The following is a 16,715-nucleotide window of genomic DNA, read 5'->3' as shown; positions in this document are numbered from 1 at the left end:
GGGATACCAACCTAATTCTGAGAGAGTGGTGTATAGGTCGCGCCTCTTGTAAGATTACCATTTTCTCTTGGGGTTGGAAATCAGGTAATTGGTTTTAGAGTGGACAGGCTGTTATTTATGTGCTTAATGTAAATCGGTTAGAACGTATCGTGATGTTTACAGTGAAATGCAGATATTTGTTTTGTAAATTTATTAATTAATTAATTAACATAGATGGGAAGATCCCTTGACGTTTTATTATTTTAATAAATCTAAAAAAAATGCTGCACAATGCAAATATAATATTTGAGAGAAAATAGAAAATTAAAAAATGGGAAAGTAGTTTTTGTAGTCTGAGATACTTGGGCAAACGATGGATTATGATGAATTCAATATTCTCTATACATAATATCATCATCTAAATTTTTATACATTGGACAAATTTTTAGATTGTATTGTAAAACATAAACAAATTACTCTTGAATGTGCAGGATGTCTTTAATTAGGAAAAATTATTGCCACTTTGCATTCAATTTTTAATTTAATCATACCATATCAATTTATTTCTCTAACTTTTATGTCCAATAATTTTATGTAAGTATTTGAATTGTTAAATAAAGGTTAGAATTCCAAATTATAAGCTTATCCACAACTGCACACTCTTGCAGCAGCATAATTTCTACCTTGTTTTGTATTGTAACGATGTTTATTTTAATAAGTGCACTCGTTGATAAGGCCAACGTGCGCTTTAATGCACCCATTCATGTGCACTGAATGTGCAGTCACAGAAGTGTAGATAATGAACAGAAAGCACCGCACGTCCGCCTCGTTTTCCAAGGAAAAGTTAATTATACCGAGTCGGCGAATTGGTACGTAATGCACGTGCCAAGTTTCCGTGCATGAGGATTATGCACCTTGAAAAACTGTAAGTGGTGCTGGAATTATACAAATTTATTGTGATTAAAATTCATTTCTGGTAGTGCAAAATTAAATTTCCTTGTGCAGATTGTTTTGCATCTGGCTGGGTGTGTGGAGCGGATGGTTTGCTGTGGCGCAGCTCAGTCCCAGCAGCGTTGTGGAATGCCCTCCAAAATATTCAAAAAGTCTGGTCCGTTCTCAAAACCTTCCCACTATTTAGTTAAAAACTAGTGTTTATTGGGTTTCACTATGGACATTGATTGAGAAATATTGATCGTTTCAAAACATACCAACTCCAAAAAAATTTAAAACGCCTTTTAAAGTTTCTCTCCTTTTAAACCTTTTTAACATATTGTATTCTTGATATTAAGATAATGCATTAATGGGGGAACAAGAATATAGGTCCACATTAGTAGTGAAGAAAATTTAATTTATTATCATGTCTTCTGTGTGAAAACGTTGGTGTGCATCTATGTAATTTTTAATTGAAATTAACTTTTTTGAAGTAATTACAGCCTAAAATAATGATTAAAGCAGTGGCTGATATTAACTTGCCCTGACATTTGATTTAAATTTAAAAAATCAAAATATATTTTGACAATATAATACAACAATAACGGCAAACATAAAAAAATCTTACATTCCTTTTTTTCTTATTTTATGTCATTAAATTTTATTGAACAGAGGTACTTTTAATTTATTTAAAGCTAGCTCATTTCTATCACAATAAAATATTTTTTTTTATCTGGAAATGCCAAAACTGCTTTAAAGTTTTTATTATTTGCCACTAATTTTTAGTTATTCCGTGAATATTTTTATTTCCAAATTTAAATTAATTCTAGTTCCGTCGGCATGATATGTGCGTGATCAAAGGTCAACACTCACATCAAGATGCCCGAATATCAGCATATGTGTACAAATGCATGGACCCGCGCAACGAGACGCTGTTCGAGTACCGCAACATCCTGCGCGTCATCACCAACGGTGACTCTTTTAAGGGCAGGTTTAACATGTACATATTCACAGAGGACGATGAGGTTTGTGGCAAAACCAACATTCTTATTGGAGTTGCTAACTTGATCTTGCGCGATTCTGCAGCAGCTGCAAAATTACTACTCGTGCATCGCGTTCGACAGGAGCGAGGGGTTGTTCGTGGCCAATTTCACCACCCTCCTGCCCTCCGACTTTTATCTGGAAGTCAACTTTGAGCAAACGGCCGGCTATTGTCACCCAGACGTCATTTGAAGCTCACAAAGATAAAGACGCCAGCATCTGTCGCAATCTGCGATTTATCTTCATCCAGAGTTGGATACTTTAAGTCTGAAAGTCGGTCATAAAAGGACTGATTACTTTCTGCCGAGGGAAAATCAACTTTAGCCCTGGCATTAAAAAGAAATCAAACCGCTTTAATCTCTTCTTTTACCTTTCAATCTGATCCTGGCTCTTATAGGGAACATTGCCAATATCTAGTTACAAATTATTGTTTCCCAACTTGTACATAGTCCTTGTACGTCTCAATCAATTAAAATTATTGTGTATTACAAACCACTGCACACCAAATGCAAGACCGTAATTTTCATGAAAGTTAATTGGAATGTATTTTTAATTTATATTAAAATTTGTAAGATTTAAGATTAATTTAATTATTTTTGGATTAATGCACTTGTAAGTTTTCTTTTCAATGTTCGATTTTAACATTTGCATACTTTTTGTTAGAAATTATCTCTATAATGCCAAAAGAATACTGATTCCCTAGTTAATAATAAAACCAGGCTCGAAATTCTAAATTGAAACTCAAGCAGTGAATTGCCGCAGGTCATTAGGCAATGCTAAAGCTATGCGATTCTCCAGATTCCTCTGAATCAGAAATATAGACTCTCAAGATGCACACTCTCGACTGGAGATAAAATTTTACTATGCCCAATTACCTTAAACGGCCGTGCACAAATTTTGCTTAATGAAGTGCTAAAACCCGGTGTAAGTGCCACTTAAGCGCCTCCTCCAAACTCTCTGCTTTACTGCAACGCCCTTTTCGCAGCTTCGCGTGCGTGAGCGGGCATTTGAATTAATTTGCCTATATCGCCCGAACAGCACGATTTGAAGGAAATTAAAATCGTAAAAATCAATTTCAACCTTGACTATAGACGACCTGCTTTTCGTTGAAGGCAAGATGGTTGCCTAACGGAACGTTAAAATTATGAAAATGTTGGAATGAGGAGAATACATTTGCTCTCTATTTTTTAAAACTCGTAAAGAATTTAACAGTAAAAAAATTTAAAAAAACGTTTATGCTTAAAGTGATAATATGGGCCTAGAAAATTTTAGCATATGAAGTTTATGATATTGTTAATAGAATTTCAAAATTGATTTTGGCATATAATCTCATTCATCTCCTATTTGTATTTTCCAAAAATAGTAATTTGAAACTAATGAAATTCATGAGTTTTTTATTGAAAGAAATTTTTCAGTTCAATTAAATTATGATTTTTGCAGTGCCCTTACATTTACGAGCCCCCTTTTGTGCAGTATAAATTTCAAGGGCACTACAAAAAATAAATAATTATTTGTTTTTGCACCACGTTGGGATGTGAAAGTTCAAGTGGGCAATAAATTGTGACGCGCATAGCACGGCTAATTTTTATTTACAACCTGCGCTCGCCAATAAAACTCGTGCACATTCCATGGCAGTGAATTCCGCGCCATATTTGATGTGAAGCGTGATTTTTCATTTTTCGCTCAAGCCGTTGACAGAGCATGGAATTTAATAAATACACGGATTGCAATGGTGGAGCTCTCGATTTGACGTTTTAACTCCGGCGGAGCCATCGCGATTATTTTTCGCAATCTCCCTCGAATTTATTACTGGCGACTTAATAACGCCTGGGGCGGGCAAGACGGATCTGGTCACAAAAAGCAGCGGCCACTGCGGGAGCCACTGGAGAGCCGCAGAGGCACATTATATTTTTGATACGCGCCGCGGGTGGGTCTTCAAGTGCAACAAACGAAATCCATCATCCCGACAGACTTGGTGGTAGTAGCAGTTTTTTTTTATTTATAGATGATTCATGACGTCTGCCAGACGGAAAATGAAATACACTTCTCGACGATAATTCCATACGCAACCCACATTGCCTCGGCCCATCGTAAATTCTCAATCGCGAGTAGAGATATAAAAAAAAAACTGCAGAATCAATTGTTCGACTTCATTTCTGCTCCCACTGCAAAAATTTATCTAGCAGCAACAATCAAATAAGATGTAAAATCAAAATACAATTTCAATGCTAAATTATTATAATTTGTTTTTATAATTTAATATTATCAAGTCAATTTGAATCTGTGTTTGTACTGACAACTGAGTTATTCTTTTCTTATATTTATAAAATGGATTTATAGATTTTTTCAATTATTCAGAGCACTTTCTTCAAACATAAATTAATATTTATAAATCTTGAAAATATTATATGAAAAAAAATTGTGATTCAGCTTCTTCTAAATTTTAAAATATCAGCTTAAAAAATCTCAATAAAATGGAGCAGATAGATATAAAAGCATAAAATTAATTACAATTATTTGAAAAAAAAAATTAAGTTGTAAAATGGTGTTTTGTAATTGCCATTATTATATTCTTTCGCTTCCCTACAGACTTAAATTTCAGATGATTCGCTTCATACAATTTTTGCTCATGCATAAATCGGCAAGGAAGATTAACATATTTCATCTTTTTTTAGTTCTTTTCATTACAATATAAAAAATGTAACGATATAGAGCTCTTAGTGTTGATTTTTTATACGGTGAAATGCTAACAATAAGATTGAATAAGATTATGATTGGAGCACGCACGATTTTTAGAAAAGTATGCCGTCTCTGAATGAATAAGCCGTGCGCAAAATAACAATTTGTATTTTTGGTGGATTTGACGTCAGTCAGTGCAGATAAAGATTAATGCTACTATCTCTCCAACGCGATTAATAATTTTCATATGAATAAGCTGGCTCATTTTTACCAATCACGCATAATATCAACAAAAGATGATGAGCATTTCAAAATTATTCCTCGTTGCTACATCGATCTGCTTGAGAAAGCGTGGACAAGGTTTTGTTTCACCAAAACGTGATTGCAACCATAGTTGACTATCAAGAAAATGCAACTTTGATCCAAAAGCTTGTGGTCGATGTCAGCAGTCAAGACGCTTTTGATGCCCTGGATACAATCGTCAACGAACTACCTTAGATTTTACACTAATATGTTAATTTTTCTTAAATTTAATTGATTTGCAAATTAGTTGCAATATTTTAAGTTTTTTATGCTAAAATTTTTATTGCATTATTTAACACATAAATCATTTATAACCTTACTAAAAACCTTTGACTATTATTTAAAATAATAAAAATTAATTAAAAATCATTTTTTTTAATGATTTTTTTTCCAATTAAATGTTTCTTAAATCGCAGACCTTTCCAGTCTGAGGATGAGGATAATGAGTTCAGTAAAGTTTTCTGGCTAAAATGAGGATATAATATTGTATAATTAAAAAAAAACCATTAAATTAAATTTATGGAGAGCATAAAGGGCCGCACACGCCACGGTGGCTTCTCCAGTTCCCCACACGTACATTACGCACATTACCAGCTTGCCATGATATATCTGAAAATAATAAAACCACGATCTCCGCAGAGTCATTTATCTCGACGACGCGGTTCATTTTTCATCTCAAGCTGCCTCTCTGACTGAAAGTGTTTAAACGAGTGTGCTGAAAGGTTCCCCTATGTCTCCAGTGTTTGGAACGCACATTTTTCCTTAAAAGCAAAAGCGTTCATGATTCTACTTTTATTTATTTTTTTTTTTTTATGTAACGAAAAAGCTTTAAATAAACTACTCTTTAAAACAATGAAGCATGCGTGGAAACTTAATAAAAACTCAATGTATGTAATAATTTAAATATCTGTTATCTGTACTAAAATTATTTTAATTAAAAATTTTGGGAAATATATAATTTTTTGAAGTACCAAGAAAAAGTTGATTTGATGTATCAGGTGTTTAAAAAAAAATTAAAAAGTTTGCGATCCTGGCAGGATTCGAACCTGCAATCTTCTGATCCGTAGTCAGACGCGTTATCCGTTGCGCCACAGGACCTGTTGGTAGACAAGCGACGAGTTACCGGTATTAGTATCGTGTAACGACTGCTAGAGGGCAGAGCCATGCCGCCATACGTGCAAGGCATGCTGCGCTGCTGCTGCTAATGCCACGCGCGATACATACCATTGATATGCGCATAAACGTATTATCTGTACGAATTATGTTTACAATCTCAGAAAAATTTACCAGTCAAATTTTCATTGCTTTTCATTCTATTGTCAAACATTGATAAAATAATCACCACGTCAAAAAATCAAAAAATTTGATATAATTTTATTATAATTACACAAATATTCTGTACACCTAAAACATTTATTTTTGCTTCTATCTTCACGGTATGAAATTTTTTTCTACCAAAATGATAATAAATATAAATATGCGATTAAAATTTAAAATAATCTTTGTTGATAAGATTTTTAAGAGTATTTTTATATGTTTTTACATTGTTTGTTGTTGATCAGAGAAAGCTGATCCTCTTCACTCCCTTTGAAATAATGCGGAGCGTAAGTCATATAAATCCCTAGCATTTTCAATGACCGAGCTTCTCAAGTGCAGTTGCACTATGACCACCAAGTTTGCTAGGTAATTGTAGGATAACTATTATTTTATGTAAATAAAAAACAAATATTAAAAAAAATAATTATTTTATATTTTGAACTCGTTACCGTAGAGAGTAGTCCTTTTCCCACGCGTATATATCCACCAAAGTTGACTTCTTTGAAATTCCGTAAAACGTGCGTCAGAAAATAATTCATCTTTCAACATTTTCAATTAAAAAAAAAAATCATAGATTAAGATGATTTTTCTTACAAGATAAATTGAACTTTTGCTCATTTTAGAATTCTCAAGTGTTTTTAATGCCAGTCCAATGTCCCACTTTAACTATAAAAAAATTTTATGAAATTTTTTATGCTAAATATTTGATACTTACTTAGCTTGATAAATAACTATACCTTTTGCTCCATGTCCTGAGCCGAACAGCAGATAACAACAATACCAAGCCAGCAGATCACCACGGTGGCAATCAAAACCACAAGGCCGTCAATTTGAACTTTAGAAATGGTCGTGACCACCATGTAGCCCATGAAGAGAGCCACGCAAAAGTCCGTAATTAGCGTGCTGCATATGGAGAGGTAAATGCTGCTCCCTGCAAAATCCTTGCTGGGTCACTTTTCAAAAGGATTAAATTTGGTTTATTAGGGGGTGGCACAGCAAACTCTCATTAATGAACATTTTTTTTTAAATAAAAACACGTAAAAAAATGTATCCCTTTTTTGTTTTGTTCTTTATTTACCTTCACAGGAAGTCAAAATTTAATTTATTATGGACGAAATAATTTTTCGATGATTTTTTCAACATTGTCATTCAATTGCTAATTTAATTTTTACGAGAGATCCGAATTGTAAACAAAAGAAAAAGATAAATAGCCTTTAACAAGTAAAAAAATGTATGCAATTGCTGCTCCAAACGGTTGTTGTGGTCAATCGTCGGCACTTTTCAAAAAACGTTGTCATATTTATCATTTATCGGTTTCCAAATTAAATTTCCAAACGAATGACCATATTAAACAATTTCAAAAAATTAATTCGTCAGTAATAAATCAAAATTGGACTTTAGAGTCCTGTAAAGGAAAATATAGAAAATTCTTATAAACGACAACAAAGAAAGATAATTATTTAACATTTACATTTTTCAATTAAAGTTTTTATTTTCAAAAATGTTCCTTATCGTAAAGAAATATATCATTTGAAAAAATTCCACACAATGCTTTATGACTCAGCTCCAAAATATATTTGTTTAAAAAAAAAAAGAAATAATAAATAAAGCATTTCATTAATGCTGCTATTATGAAGATTATTTTTGAACGCGTTAACACGCATTACACGCAATTATTTTTAAAATCGGTGCGGCGTCTTTTCTATTTTTCTGCCTGCCTCTCGCGACACGTCTCATTCGTGCCCTGACTTGTTCGCTCTGGTCTTTGTGCGTTCCAGCACCAAGCAGCAGCCGCCGCCGCCAGCAGGATGGAGGGGGAGGGAGAGTTTGTGCAATTGAGAAATTGTAAATAGAAGATGGTAAACAAAAACAAAATTAAAGTCGCTTCGCGGTGCCTCGGCGGCACGTATCTCGTCGAATTTGAGCCGACGGAGGACATGGCCGACCTGCCGAGGACCCCAATGGACCAGGAACTACCGCCTCGGCACCAAGGTAGGGTAAAACCGCGAATCTAATTTTATTTAAACGCGCGCCAGACATACGTGGCCCCTCTTGCGCTTCTGCCTGCCCAGGCTTTCAAGACTGCGTTTCTCTGGTTCAAAATTGAGCGAGTGCAGAGAAAGTCCAACGCTGATTTTCATTTCAATTGCCGATTGAGCCGATACGAGCGCCTAATTTTCACCCAGAAAATGATGTTCGGACTGCTTACAATTAATCAAATGCAACACAACAATAAAATTGTGACTTCAGGGGCTTTTTGTGGGCCGAGATCAGGAAGTTAAACGAGAGCCGTTTGATTAAGTAGGGATATTGAAGGATATAAATCCATGAAAAACTGAAATCACTCACCTGTTTCTTTCATTACCTTGATCAATTCAAGCCAAATTTTCCGGAAACATAAAATTGAATTTTCATTGGAGTCGGCTTGAACGTGGGCCTATTTTTAATTATTACACAACAATTTCAAATTATTTTGGCTTTAAATTCTGACCTTGAGCTCCATCAATACGCGGTCAGACGACGAGCAAACTGCCTTGCAATACGCGTAAAACACGCAGTACAACATGGAACAATAAAAGAAGCCGAGGGCCATAAGGAAGTCGACCTCGTCTGGCACGTTGCCCAATATCAGTGGGAAGCCAACCGCGGTGCCGGTGCCCAGAAGTATCGTGTAGATCATTGCAAATTTTGTCCATTTGTGAATACCCAATTCCAAAGCGTCGGAGTGAGTCAGTTTAGCCGAATTTATTGTTTGCTAAAGAACAATACATAATTAATTTAGGCTTCATATTTTTCATATTTGAAATTACATTATCTAAAAAAAAAACTTAATGTGGTAAACAAAAATTAAAAACTTTTGCTACCATTTGAAAATTACTTTAATTTGTAGTTTGTTAAATTACTAACAAAAATATGAGTATTAAAATTATAATATGTTTCGTATAATTTTTTATTAAAAAAAAAATTAATTTATTATGTATTCACCTCAAATTGAAACCAGGTGGCAAAAACTCTGCAGATATTGTTTTGTTGAACAGCCATTAGAGTTGGAACAAGAAACGGTCCAAAAATGGCAAAGGTCAAGATCAACGCCTGCAGCTTCTTACTCTCGTCCATTGTTTCAAAAGACTATTTTTTCAAACAAGGTTTTTATTATTAAATAATTTGTTAACACCTGCAGAAAAAACTCCTTTACTTGTACGGCCCTTTTCGCCACTAGAGCCACAAGCGTGTATTGCAAACAACAGACGACGACGGTGTACAGGGTGCTCCAGGATAACCACTTGATCCTCACGCTGTACCTGTTCGTCGTCGGGTCGTAATCCTCAACAAGTCTCGGCCCGCCGACCAAGTAGTACAGATTGAGGATCGGTGACACTTCCTTCCAGTAAGTGTTGCTGACCATGGTCGCGTCTGATTTTCGTTTGCCGTCTCTAGTGGCCCGTATCGATCGGACAGTGCGATTTTTCACGGCTCAGTCAGAGAGGTGAGAAAATGGGGAAAAGTAGTGGCGGTGAAATGAATGGTTCGCCGTCCGGTCGAGCTGACAAAGTGGAGCCAACGCACTTTGTATCGGCCACTCCAATCTTCTTGCGCTTGTCTTTCTCCATTACACGGCCGCTTTTCCCTTTGTTAGCGGTTTGTTTATACGACCCGTGCGATCCCTCCGGGCCATTTGTCACACTTTTGCCTCGCACGCCAAAAAGCAGGTATATCACACAGATTAAATGCACATCGATTTTTAAATTGGTCACCACTCAAATTTAATAACTTGCTGTTATAGACACCGTTGCGCGATTTCACCATGTGAGATAAAGCAAAATGAAAAGTCAACTACTTTTTTACCATGAATAATTATTTTGAATTTGTTGCCGTGGGTGAAAATCTTCCCGGGATCATTGTTTATATAGTTTATCAATTATTGTTAGTTGCGTCAAAAGAAACAAATCTCCTACCATTGACGTAAGAATCTAAGAGGGAGAATTTAAATTATTGTTTACTTTTTCTTCTCTTCAAATAGAAAATACCGTGGCCAGAAACTCTCTGTTTAATGGAGCGAAACTGCTGAGACTCAAAGGTGTCAACTGATTCATCAAAAGCGTATAAAGAATTTTTTTTCCAAAATGAAAATTTTCGCTGGAATTGAAATCAGCAGGATATTTCAAAAATGATTTTTCCAGAAAAATTTGTAACTACACTTATTATTTCAAGACGGAACACAGCACTTAAAACAGTTCGCACTTCAATACATCGTAATGTACCTACTGTTCTCACTTACTGAATTTTTCACCATAGCTAAACAGCTTTCCTGGATCATTATTTAGATCATCTCCGAGATTTATCTTCAATTGCGTCAAAACAAACAAATTTCCTGCCAATGACATATGAACCTAAAATATAATTTCGTGATTTAAGAATGCTTTCGTCTAAAAATATTATACTGTAGCCAGAAACTCCCTGTTTAATGGAACAAAACTGCTGAGGCTCAATGGTGGCATTTGATTCATCAAATGAGTAAAGAATTTACTTGTCTGCAAGAAAAAAAGTTATTACAAAATTATTTCCTTTTTGGTATTTTTACTGAAGTTTTTGTGGCATCTGAACATGGAACGTTCTTTAAAACCTCCAAAGATTTTTGAGCGCCGCTCACAAGCTGTTAAAAAATCACTATACTCATACGATATATGTTTAAAATAGTAAAAGATAAAAAGGAAATATTTATTTGTCATTCAGATTTTTGCATATAGCCTTTCCTGAAATTTCCATTAGAAAAGATTTAGTTATACTCATTAAATTCACCTGATTGTGGACGGAAAAAGATGATTGGCAAAAAATAATTATTTCCGCCAAGCTCATAACTACAACAAATAAATAAGAAGCCGCAATTGCATAGCTTTGGGTGATAATTTGTAAAATCGCCGTATATCCAAGCCACAGGGCAACCCAGTAAGCGGTTATCATAGTAAATCCAACACTTAATGAGAGACTGTTAGCTTGAAAGTGATTAAATTAAAATACACGAAGAGTCAATTTCTTATAGTAAGAGCATACAAAACGTTTGCGCAATTTTTATCAATTCCAAATATGCCACACAAATCTTTTTCAACTCTAAATCAACAATTTTCTTTGTTGGAACAGTGGTTTTTCCCAATTCTAATTTCTAGAAATAAGTCATGGTTACTTTTGATAGTTTAATTGATTAAAATAACTGTTGGTATACCTTTAATTCTAAAACCAGCAAGTCTCTTGCGGACTTAATCATTTTACAGGAAGATAGCCAAACAGCAAATCGGAAGCCAAAAGACAATGAGCCAAAAAAGTGCAAACAATTGTCAACATTAGGGGTAGCTCCAGTTGATAAAATCATTAAAGCGTTGGTGAGACCAAATATTGAAGCGCATATGAAACTCTTCTTCACCCAATTTGCAACTCCAAGTTTCACGTTTGTGTGCACTGTTTTTATTTGCCTCAAGTTTTGCTAATAATTTATAGAACTCAATTTAAAAGAGTTCAGAATTAACAGCACACTCAGAAATATTTTACCTCAAATATCATCCACAAATTGAAAACTTCTGCTTGCATAGGGGATTGAAGACCACACAAAAACGTAGAGATCTGATTTATAAAGCATCCTGTTATATAAAGAAAATCTTGAAGTTCTAATTGTATGCCGAATGAGGTGAACTGAAATTGCGAAATTTAATATTGAAAAAATCTTGAACTCTTAGAACAGATTACCTTTGATATTTTGGTACAAAACATAGTTAGTAAAACGCAGTCAATGAATCGGGAAACCACAAAGATCGCAAATTGATGGCCGAAAACTTGGAATGACGCCACATGCCTATGACTCTTATTTTGTACTTCGTAGAAAATACCACAAATGCTGCTTTGAATGAATAAAAGTGGACGCATTTCTTTTGCGTATAAACTTTGTTTTTGCTTCTTCATTTTTTTCAGTGGTGGTCGGGTATGGTAGCTTTGAGACGTTGAGTGTGTTATTGCAACAGTAAAATATTAATTTGCGATATGTTATTGATTCCATTCATATATATTACAAATTGAACGGCACTCACAAAATTACAAGTCTAATATACTCTACTTAAATTTATTAGATCAAGAAACAAAACTCATAAAAATTAATCAATTTTTGATATATTATCTCCCAATAAAATATTTTAAACGATAAAAACTCGTTTATTCCTTTAAATAGCTGAGTTATTTGGTATTTCCATATGTATCTATTTGAAAATTTGCTTGGAAAAATTTCCCAACCAAAACTAAGGCCGTTCCTTTAACTCATATTGGATGAACCAGCAAACCACAAAGAGTGCAGACTGGTGACCAAATAATTTGATTGAAGCCATTTGTTTTCCACTCTTAATTTGCGACGTCATAGCAAATACAAAAAATGCAGTTTTGTATCATTAATCATTAAAAACGGATACATTTCTTTTTTATGTAAAGTTAGTTTTGACTTCATTTTGGTAATAATTGTGAACTTTGCATATCTAAATGCCTCAGTGAAACGTGAAGCTTAACTCCTTATTGATCTATAAACACTTACAAAATTATTTTTGTAAGTCTTGAATCTTGAAGGCAACGTTCGAATTATTTTTCAAAGGCTCAGCATAAATTAAACTCTTGAATAATTTTAATCAGCAACATTTATTCTTCAAGCGTCAAAACTAATTTCAATTCTTAATGCATAGCTGGATTAATTGGAATAACATATTATTTCAAAATGGTACACAGCATTTAAAACCTCCGCATTTATATAGATCATAATTTAATATTCTCACATACTGAATTTTTCACCATAGCTAAACAGCTTTCCTGGATCATTATTTAGATCATCTCCAAAATTAATCTTCAATTGCGTTAAAAGAAACAAATTTCCTGCCAATGACATATGAATCTAGAATATAATTTCGATAATTATGAATGCTTTCATCTAGAAATATTATACTATAGCCAGAAACTCCCTGTTTAATGGAACAAAACTGCTGAGGCTCAATGGTGGCATTTGATTCATCAAATGAGTAAAGAATTTACTTGTCTGCAAGAAAAAAACGTTATTACCAAATTATTTCCTTTTTGGTAGTTTTACTGAAGTTTTTGTGCCATCTGAACATGGAACGTTCCTTATAGCCTCCAAAGATATATGGGCGCCGCTCACAAGCTGTTTAAAAAGCATTATATTCGTACAATTTTTTTTTTAAATAGAACGAGAAAAAAAAGAAAAATATTTGTCATTAAGATTTTTGCATAAAGCCTGAAATTTCCATCAGCTTGAGATTTAGTTATTCTCATTAAATTCACCTGATTGTGGACGGAAAAAGATGATTGGCAAAAAATAATTATTTGTGCCGAGCTCATAACTCCAACAAATAAAAAAGATGCTGCAATTGCATAGCTTTGGGTCATAATTTGTAAAATCGCCGTATATCCAAACCACAGGGCAACCCAGTAAGCGGTTATTATAGTAAATCCAACACCTAGTGAGAGACTGTCAGCTTTAAAAAGAATAAATTAAAATACAGGGCGTCAGAGTTAATTTCTTATAGTAAGAGCATACAAAACTTTTGCGCAATGTTTATCAAATCTAAATATGCCACACAAATCTTTTTCAACTCTAAATCAGCAACAATTTTCTTTGTTGGAACAGTGGTTTTTCCCAATTCTAATTTCTAGAAAAGTCATGGGTACTTTTTAATGATTTAATTGATTAAAATAAATGTTGTATACCTTTAATTCTAAAACCAGCAAGTCTCTTGCGGACTTAATCATTTTACAGGAAGATAGCCAAACAGCAAATCGGAAGCCAAAAGATAATGAGCCAAAAAATTGCAAATAATTGTCAACATTAGGGGTAACTCCAGTTGAGAAAATCATTAAAGCGTTGGAGAGACCAAACATTGAAGCGCAAATGAAACTCTTCTTCACCCAATTTGCAACTCCAAGTTTTATGTTGGTATGTACTGATTTTATTTGCCTCAAGTTTTGCTAGTTATTTGTAGAATTAAGTTTTAAAGAGTTTTGAATTATCAGCGCACTCGAGAATATTTTACCTCAAATATCATCCACAAATTGAAAACTTCTGCTTGCATAGGGGATTGAAGACCACACAAAAACGTAGAAATCTGATTTACAAAACATCCTGTTATGTAAAGAAAATCTTGAAGTTCTAATTGTATTCCAAATGAGGTAAACTAAAATTGTGAAATTTAATATTGAAAATAAATTTAACTCTTAGAACAGAATACCTTTGATATTTTGGTACAAAGCATAGTTAGTAAAACGCAGTCAATGAATCGGAAAACCGCAAAAATTGCAAATTGGCGGCCGAAAAATTGGAATGACGCCACTTGCCTATGACTCTTATTTTGAACTTCATAGAAAATACCACAAATGCTGCTTTGAATGAATAAAAGTGGACGCATTTCTTTTGAGTATAGACTTTGTTTTGGCTTCATTTTTTTTCAGAGTGAGGTCAGGTTTGAGAGCTTTGCGACGTTGAGTGTGTTATTGCTACAGTAAAATATTCATTTTCGATGTTATTGATTTCAATCATATATATTATAAATTGAACGCGGCACTCACAAAATTACAAATATAATATGATTAATTTAAATTTATTACATAGATCAAATAACAACTCATATAAATTAATCAATTTTTGATATATTATTCCCCAATAAAATATTTTGAAATGAGAAAAACTCATTTATTCCTATAATAGCCGAATTATTTGGTACTTCCAGCTGAGCCAAAAGGACAATTAAGGTAATGTAGGCACTTATTAGCTGAAAAAGTTGGATTTTAAAATCAAGCTAGGAATTTCTTTAGTTTTACATACATTGATCAGTAAACTCCGGTCAGTTTTCATGTATCCATCAATATTAAGAGCAGGTATTATGTTCACCAAAAAGACGAGAAATCCATTGATCTATAAATAAATTCTGTTGAATAATTTATCTTGAATGCAGAAGCTTCATTAGACCATTTGCATGTGATTTTCTTTTGTCTTGTGCTGCTGAGTTAATTTTATCGCCTCTATAAGGTCATTCCTAATCTTACAATGAGTAAACAAAAGATAACATTAAGAAAATCTTAAAATAATCTAATCCTCATTTACATTGCAGAGAACATTGTGGCTTGCCGTGCAAATTGCGACGATTCCGATCATTGAAAAGAGCACATATGCCATGAAAAAAATTATTGTATAAACTTCCATCGCCTTAAAGGACATTAATATCGAATAGCCAACTAGAATTGAAATTCCAAAGCTTATGGCAATTTGCCATATCAAAGCCAAGGATATGCAAGGCCCTGATCGAAATACATATTATTATTATTATTATTTTTTTTTTAATTATTAAAAAATAAATTTCCCTCTTGCCTGCGTATTGTAATACAATATTGAGCTGAAGCCAAATGTCTTGAAAAGCAAGAACAGCGTTTCCAAGTTTGTCATCATGTGTCCCATTTGCATATATTTTCATTATTAACTAAAATATTGAATCATCACAATAAGTGAAAAATAAAACATAAATTTTGACGCACTTTAAAGTCGTTTAGAATTCTTGTCGAGAGCGCCGCATGAGAATTGCAGGAGATGTAGTAAGAACTGTACAGCATTGAACTGTACGTAATTCCTAAGCCGAATACAATGTCAAAGAATCCGAATGGCGTCCCAGATAATACTGGGCCAACCATCATGCAAGTGAGTCCCAAAAGTATTGAATAAATTGATGCCCAAATGCACCTTTGGCGCATTCCCAAATCCAGCGGAGATTTATTGAATGAAACTCTGAGAAGTTTCATCTTCGGGACATTGAAAAAAGGAAGCATCTGCGGTTTGCATCAATAAAAAAGGTTTTAAAATGTATCATACCTCAACTTGGTACCACATGCAAACAAGCTTCATCATTCTGGGAAGCTGGATTCCCAAAAATATAGGGACAAGCATTGGTGCCAAAGTATTGAAAATTAAAGATAAGGCAAATAGTTTCATTTCATCTTCTATTTTATGAAGATTCTGTAATTTTAAAATTTTGTAGTTCAATTTTTTATAAATTAATTTGAAAACTTACGTGGAAAAATTTCCCAACCAAAACTAAGACCATTCCCTGAACAGTCAAGTTGAAACACACGCTGTAGACAGTCCACCATGACCAAAACATAATTTTCACTCTGTACTTTTTGGGGTCTGCGTTCCATTGCTCATAGAGACAAATCCCTCCCAACAATGAGTATGTGAAAAATAAGGGTTGAAGCTCGCGGAAGTAAGAACAAACAATCATATTCACGTGAAGGATATCCTGATGCGAAAATGCGATACGGGGGTGCTAAAATAGCGTGCTCTGTAGGCCAACTTCTCTTTTGCAACTACCCAAAGGCAGTTTCCTCACATTATATTGATTAGTGCCACAGTTTGATTGATTTCATATGAGGGATGTTGC

The 16,715-nt window shown here is 33.9% G+C and overlaps 2 protein-coding genes and 1 non-coding gene across 4 annotated transcripts; 1 reads left to right on the top strand and 2 right to left on the bottom strand.

Annotated features, from left to right (window-relative positions):
• Nucleotides 1-764: 764 nt before the first annotated feature.
• On the top strand, nucleotides 765-4,077 carry LOC132197294 (uncharacterized). 2 transcript variants are annotated; one of them, XM_059620495.1, is made up of 4 exons: nucleotides 765-904; nucleotides 985-1,087; nucleotides 1,740-1,934; nucleotides 1,999-4,077. In XM_059620495.1, the coding sequence occupies exons 1-4, from the start codon at nucleotides 879-881 to the stop codon at nucleotides 2,140-2,142; spliced, it is 468 nt and encodes a 155-aa protein (XP_059476478.1). In that variant the 5' UTR covers nucleotides 765-878; the 3' UTR covers nucleotides 2,143-4,077. The 2 variants fall into 2 exon arrangements, with proteins under 2 accessions (XP_059476478.1, XP_059476477.1); XM_059620494.1 differs by having other exon boundaries at nucleotides 1,996-4,068.
• A 1,880-nt stretch (nucleotides 4,078-5,957) lies between these two features.
• On the bottom strand, nucleotides 5,958-6,030 carry Trnar-acg (transfer RNA arginine (anticodon ACG)). Its single transcript has one exon. It is a non-coding gene; the product is annotated as a tRNA-Arg (tRNA).
• A 312-nt stretch (nucleotides 6,031-6,342) lies between these two features.
• On the bottom strand, nucleotides 6,343-7,229 carry LOC132197886 (uncharacterized). The gene is made up of 4 exons (XM_059621477.1): nucleotides 6,987-7,229; nucleotides 6,844-6,915; nucleotides 6,699-6,788; nucleotides 6,343-6,630 (listed from the first exon to the last, which is right to left on the bottom strand). Exons 1-4 carry the CDS (start codon nucleotides 7,116-7,118, stop codon nucleotides 6,511-6,513), a joined length of 414 nt encoding a protein of 137 aa, XP_059477460.1. The 5' UTR covers nucleotides 7,119-7,229; the 3' UTR covers nucleotides 6,343-6,510.
• Nucleotides 7,230-16,715: the final 9,486 nt, after the last annotated feature.

Source organism: Neocloeon triangulifer, unplaced genomic scaffold (genome assembly GCF_031216515.1).
Source record: "Neocloeon triangulifer isolate White Clay Creek 2 clone unplaced genomic scaffold, ASM3121651v1 ptg000012l, whole genome shotgun sequence".
Taxonomy (NCBI): domain Eukaryota; kingdom Metazoa; phylum Arthropoda; class Insecta; order Ephemeroptera; family Baetidae; genus Neocloeon; species Neocloeon triangulifer.
The sequence above is the reverse complement of the archived record's forward strand: the minus strand, read 5'-3'. Positions and strand labels throughout refer to the sequence as shown.